At 43.5% G+C, this 20,598-nt stretch overlaps 1 protein-coding gene across 1 annotated transcript in view; it reads left to right on the forward strand.

The window, feature by feature from the left end:
* The first annotated feature begins 2,156 nt into the window (after positions 1 to 2,156).
* Positions 2,157 to 20,598, forward strand: part of LOC137794404 (fibrillin-2-like) — a 35,752-nt gene continuing 17,310 nt past the window's right edge. Inside the window, exons 1-5 of the mRNA XM_068591123.1 lie at positions 2,157 to 2,320; positions 9,419 to 9,501; positions 9,663 to 9,750; positions 15,516 to 15,622; positions 16,092 to 16,187. Of these exons, the coding sequence (XP_068447224.1) occupies positions 2,157 to 2,320; positions 9,419 to 9,501; positions 9,663 to 9,750; positions 15,516 to 15,622; positions 16,092 to 16,187 (538 nt within the window). The remainder of the gene's footprint in view (positions 2,321 to 9,418; positions 9,502 to 9,662; positions 9,751 to 15,515; positions 15,623 to 16,091; positions 16,188 to 20,598) is intronic.

The following is a 20,598-nucleotide window of genomic DNA, read 5'->3' on the forward strand; positions in this document are numbered from 1 at the left end:
TTCGGCATTGATCCCGCCTCCATTCACTTCTCTTACTGCAAGCAGCTAACTTTTTTTGGTCCTGTTTGATGGAAAAATCTACTGTTTCCCTATAACTCGGACCATAAGGAGCTTAATACGCCCTTCTATGGAGTGTGCTAAACCATTTGGAGTTATACTAGGCCGCCACAAAAAGTTGTGCAAGACATAGTCACATTTAAGTACTTTCATTTGTCTTTTCCTGAAGAAAAAAAGAGAAATATAGGAGGATTACACATCGTTATGTTAATATGACTTAATTTCCATGTCTTCCAGTCCCTGTCTTGCCATCTTATTTTATTTATCTGCACGCTTGAGTGAGTTCACTGCTCATCTATCTCTTATCTTCCTTTGAAATGAATCAGAGCCAGTGGGCTGCGGGGCCATATTTCTTTTCTTTTCTTTTCTTTGTCCAGCCCAGATGTGTAATGTGGTTGGACCCATGACTGGGTCTGCTGAGGTTATATATCACCAGGGGCCCACAGTTCACTCCTGGGGTCTATAATGAGGTGGAGAAGAGAAAATAAACCTCATGGACGTCCAGTTTAGTTGGACTCTGGATGGATTTCAGTTTAATGAAGTTAGGACATGCTTGTAAAACTATACAATCTATGCATGGGGTTGGCAAATCCCAAATAATCTGATTTAGAAAGCCACCTTCCATAGTGAACAATCATGGGAGTAGTTTAACTTTCTGCCTTTACCTGGATGAGTGATTGTTTTCTGTTTTCTCCGGTCATACGTGTGATGGAGAGAGAACATTTTGAGTTGATTGATCATCTCTACCTCAACACTTAATTCTCTCTCTGGCTCCCTCTAGGCACAAGGATACGATGTGATTCCAAACCTTGTTGGGCTTCTGAACCTTGAAATTGAAGCAATGTCTCTCAATGACTTGACTTAGTGAGCATATGTGACATCAGAGGGATTGTCCCCTCTTTCTTCTCCATTAAGCATTATTCAGAGGCCTAATGGGTTTGAAATAAATAGCTTATTTGAGTTCATATGATTGCAATCCTTATTAACATCCATTTTAATGACAGTAAAATCATTTTGGCACTGGACATGTCTCTCTAATAAGTTAATGACTTCTCTCTCTGTGTGGAGTCACTACAGATAGTATTTGGTGTCTTTGGAGATAAACCACTTATGAGACTGCTTTGAAGTTCAGTACAGTGAAAACAGATTGCTGGAAGCCAGACTTTTAGTATTTCTTTGATTTCCATGAATGCTCTTCTTTATCCCCCCTCCCCCACACACACTCATATGGTTTCTCTTTTGTCAATATAACCACCAAAGATGTCACAAACAGAAGGAAACAAATGCATAATTGCATTGAAAACCATTTCACAAGACAATTGTGCTGTGTCTTTTTCACAAGATTACAATTGATTTGCTCTGTTAGATCAGTGACTCCTCACCGGGGATAAAAGCGGGGCTTCTGTAGGAGTATGTGGAAAGTTCACGTAATTATCTCTCTTCCTTGAAATAACCCATACGCGGTAACACGTTAGAAACACGTGTTGCAAATTGAGAGTGCATGAAAACTAATTTCCAAGAAAGCAGAGGAGGTGGAAGAGTTAACTCGCTAAAAGTTGAATTAATAATGGGAAAGGAATAACTAGACAGGTGAAATATTTAATTAATAATCAAATCAATGAATACATTGCTGAATTGTCAAACCTCTCCAAACAATGCAAACCAAAACATCCTAAATACAGACGAATCCACCTAAATATCCTTCACAGTTACTAAATAACCGCTTCTAAGTAACTTAATAACATCCACCGTATGATTTATCCAATTGATAAACGTTTCTATTGAAATATGAGTGCTGATAAATGAGTAGATGAGCTCACCTGACTGGGCTGTTGTGAGGTTTGGGAATCACTGTGTCAGATGAGCTGAACCAATTTCACCCTCGGCGTAAGTCTGATATGTACTTCTATTTCAAAGTGTTTCTTAGCTTTCATCTTCTTTCTTCCCCTTCGTAGGCCCCTACTCTGGAGTGCACACCAGGACTTTTCATCTGGATCCAGGTCTAGATCCCTCTGCTCAGCCTGGGTCCATACAGTGAGTCAGTCAGAGTGAGAGGTGACACGGAGATACCACATTTGGAGGAATAGCCAGACCGACAAATGGGATCAGGGAAGCTGGCCCAGGTGCTGCTGGGATGGGCGGCATTCCATGTGGCTTGTGGTGATACCGCAAATGGACCGTACCAAGCCAGCCGCTTCACCGGCACTGTGGACCAGAGAGAGGTGCAGCGGGTTCGACGCCGAGGCCAGGAGACATTGAGAGGGTAGGGATGACAACCTGTGTGTGTGTGTGTGTGTGTGTGTGTCACCGACTTTGGCAAATCCCAAATGAGCAGCTTAATTCCATTTGCTATTGGTTCCATTCACATGTTACTGTACAAGCATTCATTTAAAGAGTGGTTAAAAAAGAAGAAGAGTGCATAAAGTTTGATTTTGCATAGACAAATTGTAAATTTGTAGCTGTATCTGGAGAAAGTTTAAAACACAAATGGCTTTCGCCTCTCACTTTCCTGGCAGCTCTCTTTCAACTGCTGTGCTTTCTGGGCTGAGGCCAAGTTCGCCTTATACCAAATTATGCTGCTGAATACTACCACATTGTTTTCTCAAAAACAGCACATGTTTGACCTGAACGGGCTGCTTTCCATTCTGAAATTTACCAGTGTATTTACAGCGAATTGACATTTTCATGGGAGAGGGAGGAAAAAGACGCTTTCTATATATCTCAGAAGGGGATGATGAGTGAAATGCATGACCCAAATTCCACTGAGTGTATTAGGTAAGCGGGAGAAAGCAGTTCAGGCCTGCAGCGAGGAGGTTGCTGGCCCCGGTGTTTTAGGGTGAGGCAGGGAAATGTGTGTGTGGGCGGGTACATGTGAACATACATGTGCATGTTTTTAAAGGTGTTGTTCATTTGATTGTCTGTAAGTGGGGCGTATCCAGTGAAATGAGCTACAGGGATCACCTCTCACCAGCTACACCCACCCAACCCCGCCACCCTCTTCTCCGCCTCCCTCTGTCCGTTCGCTCTCCTGCAGACCAGCACTTTCACTTTGTTACCTAAGCACCATGACTATGGGTGTGGGATATATGTCTGTCCAGCAAAAAGACTTTTCCCGGTATATTTCACCACTTCTCCAAAAACAAAGGATGTTTTGTTGAGGCCCATGTTCAGTGTCTGCATCAGTTATTCCAATCAGACTCCCATCTGTCCCAGCTTATGGTTCCCCCGGTGCCAAGCCACAGGAAATGAGGTTTTCGTATCACCCGAGGGGGGTATGAAAAGGGGCATTTGTTTCACTGCTGTAGGTGACAAAGCAGCAGAGAGAATAACAAAGGGCAGAAAAAAGTATGAAAGAAAGAGAGCGCGTGAGGAAATGAGGGATGAGACGTCGCAGCGATTGGCAGCGATTGGCAGCGATTGTGAGAGAGACAGAAATAAATATCTCAGGAATTATATTCAGTTGTGGCTTATTAATAGTGCAGGGCTCACATTGAGTCCTAGAACTGGTGTTTTCTCTAAAAACATATTCTGTGACAGCCCCGCTGCTAAAGGAAATAGATTTGCCTGCCTTGTCACTCATCTTGGTTAATATGGAAGGAACTTGTCCATGTTAAATAAAGGAAATCGTCCCTCCATTTATTTTGAAAGGAGAAGTTTCATACCAAAGCCAGTGTGGCGGTCCTTTGACATTTCTAGTCCATTGAACTGTTTACAGTCACCAGTACGGAGCTATTCTGCCTGACCCAGTGTTCCTTAAGCCACAAATGAGGTCGTTGGCATGAAACCCAAAACATTAAATGTATGATCTGACTGAACAATAATTCACATTCACAGTTTGTCTTACAGCCAGTGATCAGCCAGAGGAGAGAGGAAACCAGGAGGCCTTGCACAATAGCATCACGTTGTGTGTGATTTCATGAGAACATGTAACAGAAGCCTGCAGACTTTTTCCATTACATTGTTAAGTTCTGGAAACACTGTTAGGAACGAAATGCTCATGTAGTGGTTGTTTTGTTTATTGAAGTAAATAGGTGATGAGATTACACAACATCTTGGAAACTGAAATCTGAAAATGTTAGTTTGCACACTAGGATCAGGGCCAATAATAGCATCCCAAAGCATTTATTTGACAAAATGTTGACATCTTTTATTGCATTTCTAGGCGTTGCCTGGTAAATGTCACTATTCAGAAACTTTTAAGCACCTCCCATGTTCTGTGGCAGGCCGGCCAAAGCAAACAGATCTAAAGTGTTACATTTACTGTCTTTTTCAGTTTGAGTGTCGTTGGCTGACAACTGGGATCGAGTGAAATTAGACATCAACACATGTTTAATCTAACCTAAGGATGGGGTGAAGAAATCACACGATGCTTCGTGTAGCGCCGGACAAATGTTTCCGACACGGGAGTTGTTGAATTTGACTTCAACTCATTCACCCCATCCAACTCCAACTCAGGCTTGTGTCTTACTATAATAGTGCTCTCATGTGAGCGCTGCAACAATCACAGTGGACTGTCAGTAACTCAGTATGGGTTTCACAGTTTCTCTGTGTGGGAGAAAGAAGGAGGTTAGGTTAATGATGGTCATTACGTTGGCCTTGTGCTCGGGTGCTGTGTTTATTTACTGACTAGAGCTCCAAATCCCCTGGTCTGTCTCTGGTAGTGCTGGGTCTGATGCCGACTGACTCTGATTTATTGGCTCCCACCGCACACTGCAGCCTGGCATCGGTCCACTCAAGGGCGGGATCTGATCAGAGCTGGCTGGCTGGCCCGGCTGCGTTTCTCAATGGATGATAGACCGTCTGGTTGGTCGAACGAAAGAAGGAAAGCAGGAGGAAGAGGAATGACTAATGAATAATTAAAGAATAATGAAAGAAGTTATTTTTGTATAGTTTAATAAGATCTCTTTGTATGTTTAAGAATCCAGCCAAGCTCTCTTTTTGCAGCCCCCCCATCTTATTAACTTAACCCAGTTTGGCCCCGCTTTACCCCGATTTTCTGAGGAGAGACGCCTTGGATGCTGGCTAACTTGGCAGACAGTCAGCCGCAAAGCAGAGAATTACTTTCAGCCCCTCAAGTCCATTCCAGTTTGATGTCGATACCACCCTGATGGCCTGGATGGAGTCCTCTGCTTGCAGTCTGACTTGGCGTATGCCTAATTTCTGAGAGAATAGACGTCAAAGTTTAGGACAAACTTTACCTCAGACCTAAGTATCGGAAGAAGGAAAAAAAGGGACTACCATAAAAAACTTGAGAAGAATTTGTATGTGGGATGAGTGAACAATTGCCAGTTTCCCTTTCTGTTTTTTTGTGCGTCGCATTCCCTTTTTTAGTTTTTATGTGTCTGCCTTTTATGCTTACTGGTACTGTATGTGCAGACTAATGCTGAGCTTTAAAGAAAGGATTATCCGGTACAGCTGATTGCCACATGGTCAGTTAATAAAGCAGTTTCTACTAAAGTCTGACTGTATGAAAAGATGTAGCCATTAGTTTACTGACCACAATTGACAGCCACAAAAATAAAAATATAACATTTTGCATTTGCACGAGCTTTATGTGAAGAGCTGTATTTGATTTACAATGACTTCTTTTAAACAACATGTGATTATAAGAAACAGCACAATAAACACACATCCTCTGAGGTTTGTGTGGTTGACCACAGTTTACAATGCTGTGCTGTACAACTGCATCTCCTGCTGTCTGTCAGCCCTGAGGGTCATCACAACACAGATACAGTATTTAGTGATTTACTGGTTTTGTTAAGTGCCATTCTCTGTTAGTTAGACTGCAAATACCTTCTCACTCATTCCCCCTTTATCTTTGTTTCTCAATTCAATTCAATTTGAATTTATCAATGAGTTTAGGAAGAGTGTATTGCCAAGATTAGTCATTTCTGTCTGTTTTTCTTGTTGCTCGCCCTCTGTCCTCTACAGCAGAGGAAGTACTTTTCTTTTGGAGTACTTGGAGTACAACACTGATTTTTGATCAACTCCGGTTTTACTTCATTCTCGTTTACAACACAATATTTCCTATTTATTTCCTATAAATTATACTCAAATAACATTTCACTCATGGGTGTACAGTTACACTGCACATTGGAATTATACAATACTTTTTAATTGAGGCTTTTGTACATTTTGTTTTAAATAAATCTCCCACCACTGATTGAAATCCATTTTCCTTATCACCATATGGGTACTTCTGTATTCACTGCATGCTCTTAACATCCCCACTCCTAAATCTGATATGCGAGCAGCAGGCCCAGGTGTTGCTAGAGGCAGCAATACATAAGAGTTTTCCTGAAGAGGGTCAAATACCAAGCAGATGACCTTTGAACTTTGACTAGTACACTGACACACACATACATGGACACAGACACCTGACCTGTAGCCCCAGCAAGTGCGAACTTCTGCTCTGGGTCTTAAAAACAGACCGTCAGTAGTCATTTTCCGTGCCTGCCCTTCCTTGTAGGTCGGTGCTGTGAACTGCTTTGACCTTTGACCTGCTGGATTCTTGCATGGCTAGAGGACCCTCGGGCTACAGCTGCATAACATGTTGATTTTGCTGTTGCTAATCGTGTAACTCTTTTTGGACCAAAACCTCAAAGAAACAACAGAAACTTTACAACAGAAGAAAATTAATTGGAGCTTAGAATGACTTTGAAATATGACTGAAACTAGTATCCTCAACATTGTTTGTTTTTGATACATTTTTCTTTTCATAAAAAGCAAATTGTGAGACTGTAGGTAGGTATTTAACCAACCAAGTCTGGCTAAAGTATCCTTTTTGATTTCATTGTTCATATTTCCCCTTGGCTAAAGTGGCAGCCATTTTCCTTTTATTACTATTAATGGCAGTTAATGAGCGATCCACGGGCCGGGAGGCAACTTCAAAGGTAGCGACATGGCCACAGAAGAGTTAATCTCCTTTAGATTGAGCCCTGAAAACAGCAGGACATTTCAATATTGAGCAAACCCCCCCAGGGATTAAACTTCTTTTTTATGGTCTTTCATTCTGTTTTACTTCAGTTCATCCTCTAAAAGCCTCCTTTCAGTGATAGGAGGCCAGACATTGACCTAGAGGAGAGAAAGAGAGAGAGAGAGAGAGAGAGAGAGAGAGAGAGAGAGAGAGAGAGAGAGAGAGAGAGAGAGAGAGAACGAGGGAGAAAGAATAACAAACGAGAGCACCTCAGGGTCAAATCTCTATAATCCTTCATATATTGACATCCCAGTGGTCCGTAACAGTGGAAAATCTTCAGCGCTTTGTGGAGAAATAGATCAGGGAAGACGTTGGCTTCTCTACTCATTAAGTGTTGGAATGCTGATGTTTCGCTCCGTGCATTTCTGAAGGTTTTTTTTTTTTTTTTTTTCGGAGCTCAGTTTGGTTTGTGTTCTTGCCCCAGAAATTCAACCCCCGCCAAGGGTCTGGCCTCTTCTTGCTTATGCTGCACTCGCTTTCGTTTCCATATCTCTGTTTTCCGCTCCCCTCTCCTCCTCCTGCTTCCTCCTCTTCTCAACATAAACTTGTTTTGCTTTCCCTCCCACTGATCCCGTTCCTTTCCCACCATCTCGGGACTCCACCATAACCACCATTCGTCTCACTTCCTTCACATTTCCCTCGAAAACCGTTGCAGTTTCTGTGAATCCTCGTCTTTTCTCCGCTTCGTGCCTTCTTTTGATGTTGCGTCTTTGTCTGACCACGACTTCTTCCAACACAAATACCTCTCGTCTGCTTGCCCACCTGGTCGTCTGTCCCTTTGCCTCCCTGTGCCATCTGGTAATGCGGTTGAAGGTGTACTATGCTCTCTATCCATGAGAGATTCAAACCCCAGCTGTCATCTCCCTGGTGACGGCCCCGGGGTTACTACGGATACCGTCTGGTAAAGAGGAGAGGAAGGTCATCGATACCGCGCAGGAGGAACTTGAGAAGCTCGCCAGAGCCAACGCGTTAGCTCCGGTCCTCTAATCTACTGAAATGGACTTCATAAAGTTCAGTTCAGCCGAATTACTCAACTTTGCAAAGTCTGAAAAAAATACAATGATGATGTCATCAGCGTTATCTCGAGTGGGGCTTGAGACGTCAAGTTTTATGACGGACAATCTGAATGAGCACATGGCGTTTGAAAGATGAGGGCATTGAACAGACATGGAATGTCTAACGCCATTGAGTTGCATCATGGGAAATGTCACACTCTAAAAGTCAGAATATCTCTTTAAGAATATCTGTCTCGGCTTTATGGAAGTGCAGCATAAACTCCCTGGCGTGTCTAATAAAACATGGTCTTACTTTACTAATCCTCGTCATCCTAAAAACAAAATGGGTACTCTACTTTAAACAGTCATACATTATGTCCTGCAGGCAGAGCGTGCCTGCACTCAAGAGATCCCAAATGACTGTACCATGAGCTTCAGGATCAGGCTTTATCCCAATTTACCAAGTTGTGGTCCCTCAATTCTTGGTCCTGCGAAACAACTAACCACCAACGCAGATGACCGCATACATACCCGTCATTATACGCTTTGAAAGGTCACTAAGGATATCATTAGTACCACCACTTAGTTGGAATCCCTTCAGCTTGTTAAACAGCTTTATGCAGCGTCTCTTTGGGTGTTTCACTTGAGTGCGCACACTGACGCACACACACACACTTTCTTATAGGATTTTGGTTTTGGGATTGATGCATGTTGGAACTTTTATTCCGTTTTTAAATAAACTGAGTTAAAAGTAGGCGTGTAATTATTCACGGAAGATATAAACTGGAGTGTTCTTTGCATTAGTTTGTAAGGCGGCTGACAGACCGTAGTTCCACTGCATGTTTGTGTGTGTGTGTGTGTGTGTGTGTGCGCGTGTGAGCAGAGGCCAGTCATCTCTAGATGTGGTTTAACCATCTCTCCTCAGAGGAAATCTTTGTGGCGAACCTGTCAGGCCGATCAAGTGCTGTGATGACTCTTGCATCTGTCAGACGAGGTCAAAGTTCACTGCAGGCGCTCCACCAGTAAGAATTTGAACTGAGTAAAAGGGGCAGGCAGCATTGTCAGGAATGGAAATTGGGAGAAAGGAGGACTTTATACATCCTGTACTTCCAAGTTTAAATTCAGCCTTGAATGGGAACAAAATGTTGCCCCTCATGTTTTAGGCCCCTCACATTTCCTTCCTCTCTTACCCTCCCTGGAAATACCTTCATCTATCACTCAAGGAGGCTTTGTATCAAAGTTTGTTTTGTTTACTCTAAAAGCCTTATCCATGCAAGTCTTGGGCAGCTCAGAAAGTAATGCATGTGTGTATTTGTTAAGAGGTTTTCTAAAGTTTGGGAGGTCTGGGTGAGTAATACGTTTGTTTGTTTTTTCTTTTTGTCTCTGTCAGGCCCAATGTGTGTGGCTCTCGCTTCCATTCATACTGCTGTCCGGGCTGGAAGACGCTGCCAGGAGGGAACCAGTGTATTGTTCGTAAGTTCCTCCATCCTTAAATCCTCTTACTGGAGAAGATGACAAATACAGTAGACGTGGGATAGCTCTGTTTGTGTTATTGCGTGAAGCAGAAGTTGTGACATATGAGCGAATCAATTGAAATCCCTTTCCTCTCCTCTTTCTCCACTTCCTCTCTCCAGCAATTTGCAGAAATTCATGTGGCGATGGCTTCTGTTCCAGACCAAACATGTGTACCTGTTCCAATGGGCAGCTCTCTCCCAGCTGTGGAGCGGGAGGAGGAGGTCAGTAACACACATACAGTAACTGAAACAAACACACCCCATCATTGGTGGGTACTACCAACTCTCCAAGAGTAAAAACAATGACTTGATGACTTAATTTATTCGATGTGGACATCACAGTAACATTAGAATTCATAACATATATCTATGCACAAAAAACAGATGCACTGTGCTGAGTGTTTGTAGCAAAACTCTAACTTCTAACACCTGTCCACAGGAGGCTTTTAATTTTTTTAATTGAATTAGATTGACAGCTGCAGACTTGATTCATCGTTCGATGCTAACAGTGCTGCTTTTCTGTGTCTTGTGTTTTGGAGTGTTTGTTGGACAAAACAAGACATGTGGTGATGTTAGAGACGCTTGGGAAATACACTGATTGACTTTCAGGTGGAGCCTTAGATTAGTAGATCAACACCACTCTCATAGCTGTCCATTGAATATGAGGCTGAGCTGCAGCAGATAACAATACAAGACAATGTTAGCCTTGCACTGTTCAGACTGACAATACAACACGAAGGACTGGAGCCAACTGAAGCAGTAGACTTGTGCAGTGGTTAAAACAGGTTTTTTCCTCAACTCTGTTCCCAGATTGAAGCATCTCGCTGGAGAACATTTTGTTTATGGATCCATTTATCTGATTACTGACTGTACACAAGGATTTTCAGAATAATCCAGTAGATCTTTGTTGTAATGGAAATATAAATGTGTTATTCTAATGGCCTTACGCCTTACTTTACTGTGTGATGCTGCCAAGTGGTCCAAACTACTGATGGAATGATATTAGATGCTACACCGAATAATTTCAGTTTCTACTCATCCGTTTGCTCAGCTTTTCCAAATGTTCAAAACCTTCTCTCCGAGGAGCCAGAATAGTATCGTAGCCAACGCAATATTAGTGTAAAGAGTCCCGAGCCTGCTCTGCAGCCTGCAGGTCACAGGGTTTGTCCGGATTAAAGGAGAGAGTCTGGCTGCCCAGCTCAGTCTGCTGGGCTTAGTTACAGACCACTCAGGATATGTGTGTGTGTGTGTGTGTGTGTGTGTGTGTTTGGAGCGAAGCAAGGTGTTTTACTGCCCATGCAGACTGTGTAAAATCACGTTTGTCTTCGCGAGATTAGTGCAGTGTGTGCAGGGTTTAGATATGAAGTTAATATGTGCCGGAAATGCAGAAAACATTGTCGTTAAGTACCACTTTGGGAGCATGCGAAGTATGTGTCGATGTGTGTATCAAGTGGCGTGCAATGTGTTCAGCTTTGCTGCTTTAGTCGGTTCGTCAGTCACGCCCGGCCCTGCCAGACCCTTTACACATGCTCACATTCCATGAAGGCCGCTAACTCGCGCAGCTGCACACACTGACAGATACACAGACACTCACACTCTCATACTAATGAGACGGACAAAAAAAAAACTAACAGTGAGCATCGGATGGCTGTGACCCAGATGTGTAAAACAGGATCTGGTCCAGCCATAAGTAAGGACGACCCTTAGAGGAAGGGCACTGAGGGTGGGGTGGAGGAAATTCAGCCTCTGACCTGAATGCAGGATACGCACAGATCTCCTGCAGAGTCAGGGCTTTGGCAAGTGCTATGAAGTCATGTTCCTTCAGGGCAGGAATGGGAATAGAAAGTGAAGTGATACGTTAGAGTGAGAGCTTAGCAGAGCTGGACTGGACCGATCGTCATTCTCTGGGGTTCTTAGCTTTCCCTAGCAGGGATTTATGGGGCCTTTTCAACAGGTTTACAGGCAGTGTAGAGTTGGGGAAGGAGGCTGAGATACTGTATGATCTGAATAATCAGAGACAGCTTTATCGTTTTATGATCAGTATATGGGAAATGTGTTTTACTGCATCGTTAAGAGTGTCACTGCAAAAAATCGGACTGTGGCCTCTCTGGCGGCTTTCATGAAGGTCAGAGGTCAAACAGCTTTATGGCCTGAAATAAACATGCAGCCATCAGTGAACGCTGTGGAGTGACCCCAAATAACCGAGAAGGTCACCTTCATTTGTAAAAGTTAGCTCTTTTCTTCGAGCGGAAGCCATAATTCTAGTAAACTAATAAAAGTAATTGTATCACTGTTCTGCATGTAACTACTCCTGAACTCTATGCTTCAGCTCGGCAGAAGGCAAATACTCCATCTTAGCTCTTGTCTGCCGATACGTTCTGACTCCAAATTCTGCTTTTGGACGCAGTCCACCATTTAACAGGATAATTCATTGCAGTTGGAAGCAAATGGCAGTTCTATCGAGATCTGTTTGGAAATGTCAATTTCCTCTGCCTTAATTATACAGTCTGATTCTATAGCACCCTGGTTGGCTAAGTTATAGAAAACATCTTTATGTCTAGCATCTTGTCTGTAGAATGCAGCGGTTCAAATAAATCAGCAACACATTTGTGCTCTTCTGCATGTAATTCATGTGTATGTCATTATTGTGTTGTCCACACAAATGTTTGTCTCGTTTTTTTTATTTTTAACAATTTCTCTTTTTCCCAATGCACACTATTAGCTTGTGTTTCTGTTGATAGCCTATTTTTTTTAAATTAATTTCCAGTAATATGAAAGTAAAAAAAGCACAGCCAGAGTGGCTTTCTAACCGCAATTATAATCTGGAGTACACGTCAGCTTCCAGACAATGAAGGTTCACACTGCAAGTCACCCTTGTAATAAACACACTGACAGTTTGGGGCAGAGCAGCTGTGCTGAAGATCGCACTGGATCATCTTTATAACCTTGTCCTCCCATAACCATAATTACGAAATCATTACCGTGGACGTTCTTGCCCTAATGCTGAGAAACAGCTGTCTCCATACTGACAGGCTTCCATTGGCTATTGACTAAGGACCAGTGAGTTCTGGGAATGCAGAGAGGCCTTTTTAATTAGAAGCCATGCCACTATTTCAACACAGTCCAGCTTGACCGCAAAGTAATGCTTCATCCTGAGGTCAGAAAGCAAATAAATGGGTCTAATATTCCCCGAAAGAATGATGATGTGTGTGAGGTACAGAGTTAACTAAGTTGAAGGGCTGTGAGTTTCCGAGAATGGAAAGAAATCTTCGTATGACTCTCAACCTGCTTCGACGGCATCTCATGCAGCTCTCAGTTTCACGTCATCCGTGCCCAAACTGAGGCGGACTTGTCACTGATCCCTGGGGTGTGTGTAAACCAGGACAAAACACAGCTATAAAGCTCCTCAGTTTTCCATCAGACACACGCAAATGGACCCGCACGCACACACGTGAAACACACACGCCTGGACTTCCTGTGTTTCGCAGCCTCTCGTAAAAAGCACCCAGATGTGAGCCGCTCACCGGCGACACTGCCAGAGTACAGAGGTGCATTGTGGTGCCGCGAAGCAGCACCCAACTCCCTTTGCTCAACGTCTGGAAGACACACACACTCATACATACATACACATATATACATGTGCACATCCCCCCCTCCCCCTGTTGCTCTACATGTGCAGCTTTCCAGGCACGGGTCATTGGAGCAAATCATCTGTCTCCACCTGTGGGGGATAAAATGCCATGAGGAGGGGGAACGAGAGGCGAGGTTAACCAGTGAGATCATCTCTCTGTCTCCAAATGTGCTTGTTTGCTTCCTTCTCCTCCTCCTCCTCCTCCTCTCGTCTAGTTCCCGTTGCGAAAAAAAAAAAAACACACGTCACCCGGTGCACATAGTACCTTCAAAGTTTTTCCAGCACCTGTCCCATCAGCCTGTGCTTCAGAGGTTAGAGAGTTCATTGCTCTTCTTCTTGAACAATTTAGAAACACTGTTTGTGAGGCGCGTTTGAAAAATGTAAAAGTCTATCCAAGTTGTGCTCAGCTTTGGAGGTTTTTTCGACAATTTGTTCCAAGGAAAGAAAAACTGAAATCCCTCACTGCAATCATCGTTCACGTTTCACATCACCGCTCCTATTGCTGGCCTTGAAAGAAGTAAAAGTATCATTAGAGTGTACAGCGTTAAGCTCATGTGCTCGCTCGGTCTCAGGAGGAAGACCTGACCCCATCTCCTGTGAGAGTGGATGAGAATAAGGATGAGGAAGAGAGAGACAGCACACTTGTCCACTGACTGATAAGCCCATCCTGCCCCAGAGTCCTAAAGTATTTGCTTTAATTTATCACCATATGTTGCCATGAGACACAATCCAGACAAAAAAGATGTTTCTGCCAAATCTGTACGTCGAGTCTGCCAAGTGTTGCACATGAGAAAGTTCAGTGGAATTCCTTCCAGACTTGAGATGCATTTCAGTGAATTACACCTCTGTCTCACATTTACTGAAACTACAGAGGAACCACGTCCAAGATTCGTGCTATTGTGCTTTGACTCATGTAACTGAAGTCTGAAAGGTGTAATCTTCCAGTAAGGCAGGTACGAGTGATCACAAAGGACAGCTACCAAAGAGTATATTCACTCATCCTGACTCACACAAGTCATATTTAGTGTGTTTGGGTACAGTCAGAATAAGTGGGTGGATTATAGTGGCTGAAGTACCTCCTGTTTGGCAAGTGTGCAAACTGGGAAAGTCTCATTAGACAACCTCAGCTACGAGAAAGCTCAGTCATTTCCCTTCTGCAGCACGGCGCTGAATGCCAGAAATTTTAAAGAGAGAAAGATACATAAACAGACAGATGGGAGAGAAAGAGAGGAAATTAATGTTGAACTTGCGATTAAGATATAGACAGAAGGGCATGAAGGACTCTGCGGGAATAGCGGAGGAAGGAAGAAAAAGCAAGGCACAGGGACACCGTACTGCAGTAAAATATGATCTTGAGTCAGGATGAAAGAAACAAAAGGACGCATAGACACATTAAATGTATGCAGTTCTTTAGCATCCAGAATTGTGTCTCCTCCCCGCTTTTGTGTACTAAAAGGCTGGCTCAGCAGAACGCTGCCCGTCTTCCAGAAAGATCAATTAGTTTCCTTTATGAAAGCCGCTGCTCCGTGTTCGAGTCGCATCGGCCCTCTCACGGTCTGTCTGCCAGCCAGGAGTCTCCTGCTTCTCGTCATAGTACCTTTCCCACCTCAGCACGGCATTCCTGCGTTTGTGTACCCACTATTCCAAGTTACTCCCTTTCTTTCTCTTAAATGTGCTGCCCTCCGCATCCTGTTTGGATTTTTTTTTGTTTGTTTGCCATTGTACCGTACTTCTCCCCTCCCCTCACCCAGTTTCCATCCCCTCTCAGCGAATTCCTGACTGACTGAATGACTGACTGACTTACTGACTGTAGCATACAGCTGGCTCAACTTATTGCTTACCCCAAGTCTGCTTGATTAAATTTGGTTTTGTGGCTCGGGGGCCTTTGAGCCTTGTCTGTTCAACTAAAGCTGCCAAAGAAACACCGGCGTTGTGCAAACCCAAGTGAAGTGGAAAAAGCCTCTTAATGTATTAAAGTGTCCATGGTTGTTTAACTCACTGGAGTTTGGAGGCCGTTTAATTGGGTAATATAATGAAGCAATCTAACCGCGCAATCGATTAATTCTCCCATTTAATTTGCTCCAATTTGAGGTTTGATTGATAATACTTGGACAAGCTTTTTAATGAAACCTATTATATAATGCTGTCATTGACTCAAAGCACGTAGTTAAAGTTTCTGTTGTTGTCCATTTTGTGATAAATGTGCAGCTTGTGTTCATGTCGTAGATCAGGGGATGCAAAATGCCTTGTTTTTGAAGCGCATCTTGTTGATACCTGTCTTTCTTGGTGCCCTTTCCACTCATCATTCCTCCTCATCACTCCCCGCTCTGTCTCCCTCTCCTCTCTCGTCCAGTTCAGTCCTGTAACGTCAGGTGTATGAATGGAGGCAGCTGTGCAGAGGACTCGTGCTCCTGCTCCAAAGGCTACACAGGCAACCACTGTGGACAGCGTGAGTATAACCTGTGTGTGTGTGTTGAGGGAGAAGGATGGGGGTGGAGGGGGGGCTTAGTTGCACTGTGTCACCTGCTAGTATATAGTTATTAAGACCAAATGTCTGAAAGATGAAAAGACGATATAAATAATGCCTATTGTCCTCACTTTAAAAGACTTACTATGCATGCAGTCTATACTCATTTATATACAGTATTTCTATCATAAATATGCTGCTGCTATACAATGCTTTTGGTTTAAAACCTTCTTTTTGGTCCAGCCTTTACTTGCAGCATGACCAATCAGAAACCCCGTGCACTCTCTACTTTGAGTTAGGCGAGGAAAAAGAAAGGGATGAAGAGAAGAGAGACGGTTATATTGACTGGAGAGATGACGTCATATACGTCAAAAAATATATCATAGGATGTGTTGATGCGTTGGTAAATGAAAGTCATTTGAATCCCTCTCTTTTCCTCTGTCTCCTGTAGCCGTGTGTGAGAATGGCTGCCAGAACGGCGGGCGCTGCATCGGGCCCAACAGATGCGCCTGCGTCTACGGTTTCACTGGCCCGCAGTGCGAGAGAGGTGAGTGCTCGTCCTCTTTTCGGTGTCGATGCAGTTACAATTCTCCACTTCTCCTTTCAGCTCAGTTTGTATCGACTTGACAGAGGCCTGCTGGTAATATCTTGCTTGGTATTTTAATGGGGAAACCAAAGGCTGATGAAGCAATGTACAGGGAAATATAGTTTTAGTTTTTGCTTTACAACCTGGGTTTTTGTTGGGTATTTTTTTGTAATAATACCTCATATGAGTTCTAACAGTGTTGTACACACTAACTTCATTGCTGAGATCTAAGAATGTTGACATCCCAAAAGAGAAAGGGATATGACGGGTCACATGACCCGTCAATCTTTTTGAGAGGCCACAGCTTACACACCTTTGATGGAGATCAAAACAAAAGAAATATTATTGCAACTAAACCGTCCACTGCTTAGATTTTGCTCCGTTACTGTTAACTTTGACCTACTATTCTTAACATGGGCTCACACACCTCTACAATGAGGGTTTATGACTGTTTCACCTCTAAATATTGAACATTGGTGTTAAGCTTATGTGGCTGCTTCCATTTCTTGTCCTGTTATTGTCAGCAATTATTTTGCTGTGTACAATAGTATCATGACTGATGAATAATACTACCCATCCTGCGCCTTGACTAAAATAGCCTTATCAAGCTTGGGAGACACCGACCCTGCTTTTATAAACACTCCCCACAACCACACACAGACTCCAGTGCGAAGGAAGATATCAAACCAGGAAGGCTTTGATGTGGTCATGCGGTCATGGGTATTGCCCTTATCAGTGCAGACATACTCCGTTAGTTCATTACTTCAGTGCCCGGCGAGCGTTCAGCCTCTTTTGACATGAATGACTTCATACTGTTCGCTCAGACAGACAGTGGGTGTTCGTCTGCTGAGCTTTGAACAGAAGCCCGAGGTATGCGTGTGCTGATGGCGGGGTGTGGGAGTAGGTGGCACAGTCCCGCGATTGACGATGGAAAAAATAACTTGAGCTGATGGCTTCGCTTTCACCTCAGTTCACCTTTTTTGGATAAAAAAGAAAAGAAAACCTTTACATCTTTAGATATTCTCCAACACCAAATGCACCTTTCTTTGACCCTCACTTTCCAGCTCCGTCCTCTTCCTCCTGCTGTTACTGACACCGAGGAAGAAGGAAAGTTCTTGTCCTGTAATTTCACTTACCTGTCTCTTAGCCTTTCTTCTGCATTCCTTTTCCTAGTCACATACCATATATATATACTGTATGTAAGTATGCTTGTGTAAAAAACAGCCTTCTGTTTTTCGTCAAATACTATCTTCCCCAGTCATCCTCTTTTCAGTCTTTTTTTTTGTAGTGTTGATTTGTTTTCTTCCCTATGCTTTTAACTGATGCTACCACATTCAATTCTATAACATTTCTAGCCTTCATCTTACCCTCCGTCCCTCAAATTATTTCTCCATGGAACTCTGTGGCTTGTTTTCTGGGAAAATACAACATTTTGGGGGTTGAGTTTGTCAGACGGAGCCTGAAAGACATCTGGCAATACATACCCCCTCCCCCCCCCGACATCCCCACAGGACTGACAGAATAGACTTTCTTTGTCGAGGGATCGTGGACATTTCCTGATGAAAAGCGGAGCAAGGTATGAGGCAAGCAGAGACAGAGAAAAAGAGAGCGAGAGAGAGAGAGAGAGGGAGAGAGAGAGAGAGAGAGAGAGAATGAGGGGAGGAAGAGGGAAGGAAAAGGGCGAAAATGAAAATGGACTCCCCAGCTGTTTACACAAAGCCTGGTGGAGGGCAGTACAAACACTCTGCATGTTGCTGAACCTGCAGGTATAGTCACAGGGGAACACTTGTAAATCTTTGCGTGTGCGTGTTTTTGGTGCCAAGTCTGCCTCAGTGACAGAGGGGTTGTGCTAAATGTGTCAAATTAACAGCATAATTGATCCACGGGACAGTGTGTTGGATGTGGAAATTGAAAGTTGTCAATGCATCGTGAGGGAACAGCTCACTGCAGACATTTAAACATTTGTCATGCAGTTGGCCAGAACGTCGCTTCGAATTGGTAGCACGCTGATTCTCAAGCTCTGAGAACTGCCCGCTGAGATGTTCAATAATTTTGATAAATGACCAGTGGATTTTTATTATTATTGGATTTGGCCTTTCGTGCTCCTCCAGCTCTGTTGTGTATTGCGGTCATGAGATTTAATGTGTGATTCAGTGGAAGGACGGCCAATGAACTGTGATGACTGTGAAGGCTGTGAAAGTCAACCCGTATGGGTGACCCATGCGTATGGGATGGAGTCATGGGAAACTCCTCCACGTACGCGTGTTTGTCGTGTGTGTGCGCACGTGCAGCTGTGTGTGTGTGTGTGTGTGCAGCTTGTGTGTGCCTGTGCGTTTGCCTGAGGCCTTAGTTCGTCATTCCTCTTTAAATGCAAATAAATTCCCACCATCAGCGCTCTGTCATTATCCGGCAGCGTTATATAGGTGAGTCACCGTTTTGCTTCTTTATACATGTGCACATACACATGTTATGTTTTATTGTTTTAATGTCTCACAGAGCCAGTACCAGTAGCAGGCTGTAGACTCTTGTTTTAAAATGAACATTAAGTCTGTGCTTCTCATGCCAGTATGAGCCCCTTTGCGCTAGTTTGTGCTAATGCATGTTCTCACATAATTTCACGTGCATATAGACTAAAGTAGAGCGACGCTGATGTGTGTCTGCAGATCTTTGGCTCATTCATCGGCCTCATCCAGTCTGTCTCTGTGTGCCTAGAAAGGCTCTGTGGTCAGTCCCAATCCGAAGCCAGAGCAAATAAACCGATCAAATTTTGCCGCCCCCGACCCCGCCTTGCAGTCAGTGACGTCGACAGAATTTTGAGGCACTGGAGTAGAAAGCTGTGCTATTTCTGCACCATGGACTCTGGATCAGAGTGGACCGAGAATGGCTGGACAGGATGGCTATGTGCTGGTGGAAGGGTGGGACTCAGGGGCAGGCACAGGTCACTCCGTGGAAAATATTCCTGATGACAGTTTAGTTTCAGTCAGCCAGTTTTGGGAGCCGTGCTGATTTACAGCAAGTCTTTAAATTATATACTAATGCAGCGTGACGTTACCTCTTAATGTAGACCCCATATGTTGTGTGTTTTCCATATGCGGGGACTTCTGCGGCAAGACACACCCGATCAAGACGCAAAGTAACAAACATAAATTCAAGAACTGGCTGAGAGTGTTAACATTCTCCGACATTCCTTCTGCAAATGCAGACTCACTGAAGTCTCACTATGCTAACACAATGAGCTTTATCCAGATACTATGACAATGAAATCACCATGTTATGCATGAAGTCTAATTAGGAACGTCACATTTAACAAGCTGTTTTCAGTGTCTGATTTTAATGAGAGCACTAAATTTTGATGATCCATCTCATAAACAAAAAGTGGAGGAAATTATTCACCAGTGCACAGGCCAAATTTAGAGGCTCTGGTTTATTCCAATCAATACTTGAGTAGCCTCACGGGATGGCGATGAGGGCTGTCTTTGAACTGGCCTGATGAAAAATGGGCCGCTTTACTCTCACCGCACTTAAGAAAGCATTACAAAGACTGCTCCCTCCGAATAAGTAACTCATGTCCCACGAGTGGTGGCTGTTGATGGAGCCTGGCGATGTCTGAATCCAATAGAGTCGGCATTATTGTTCCACCGCTCGACATTATTGTCATGGGAAGTTTCCCAAAACACACCAATAGAGCTGTCACGTTAAGATAAATTTACAGAACAATGGGTGAAATATAGAAACAATGACAGAAAAACGACTTAATGCCACAACATAAGACGCCAGACGATTGCATTCTTTTTCTGGATTTCATATTTTATAATCAAGCACACGCAAATTCGAAGGATGTTAATAAAATGCCTGATAATTACAGTTTCTAATTACTATTTTGTGTAGATGTTTCGATGTAGTCCTGTCACACAACAGTTAGCTGCAGGCTTCAGACTTTCAGATCTCTGTGGATTATCGCTCTCTTATCGCTCCCATTTACATTCTCCCACAGTTGTTATATCCTGTGTGTGTGTGTGTGTGTGTGTGTGTGTGTGTGCGTGTGTTAAACATTTAGTCACGTTTGAGTGACTGCTTTTGGTGTGGATGAAATGAAAGCAGCAGACTCCTTGAGGAACGATCAGGGATAAAGGAAAAGAGTGATTTCAAGCTTGTTGATAATGGCTCTGATAAGACTCACAAAGACTGTTATGGTTGGCTACAGTTGACAATAAACCTCTAAACCGCCCAAACACACACACACACACACACACACACACACACAAACACACACACACACACACACACACACACACATGCAAGCACAAACCAACAAGCCCACACATTTGAATCATTTATTTAGGTCCACATCAGCCGAGAACACACGGACCCA

Source organism: Clinocottus analis, unplaced genomic scaffold (genome assembly GCF_023055335.1).
Source record: "Clinocottus analis isolate CAN_PGR_092001 unplaced genomic scaffold, fCliAna1.0.p SCAF_25, whole genome shotgun sequence".
NCBI lineage: Eukaryota > Metazoa > Chordata > Actinopteri > Perciformes > Cottidae > Clinocottus > Clinocottus analis.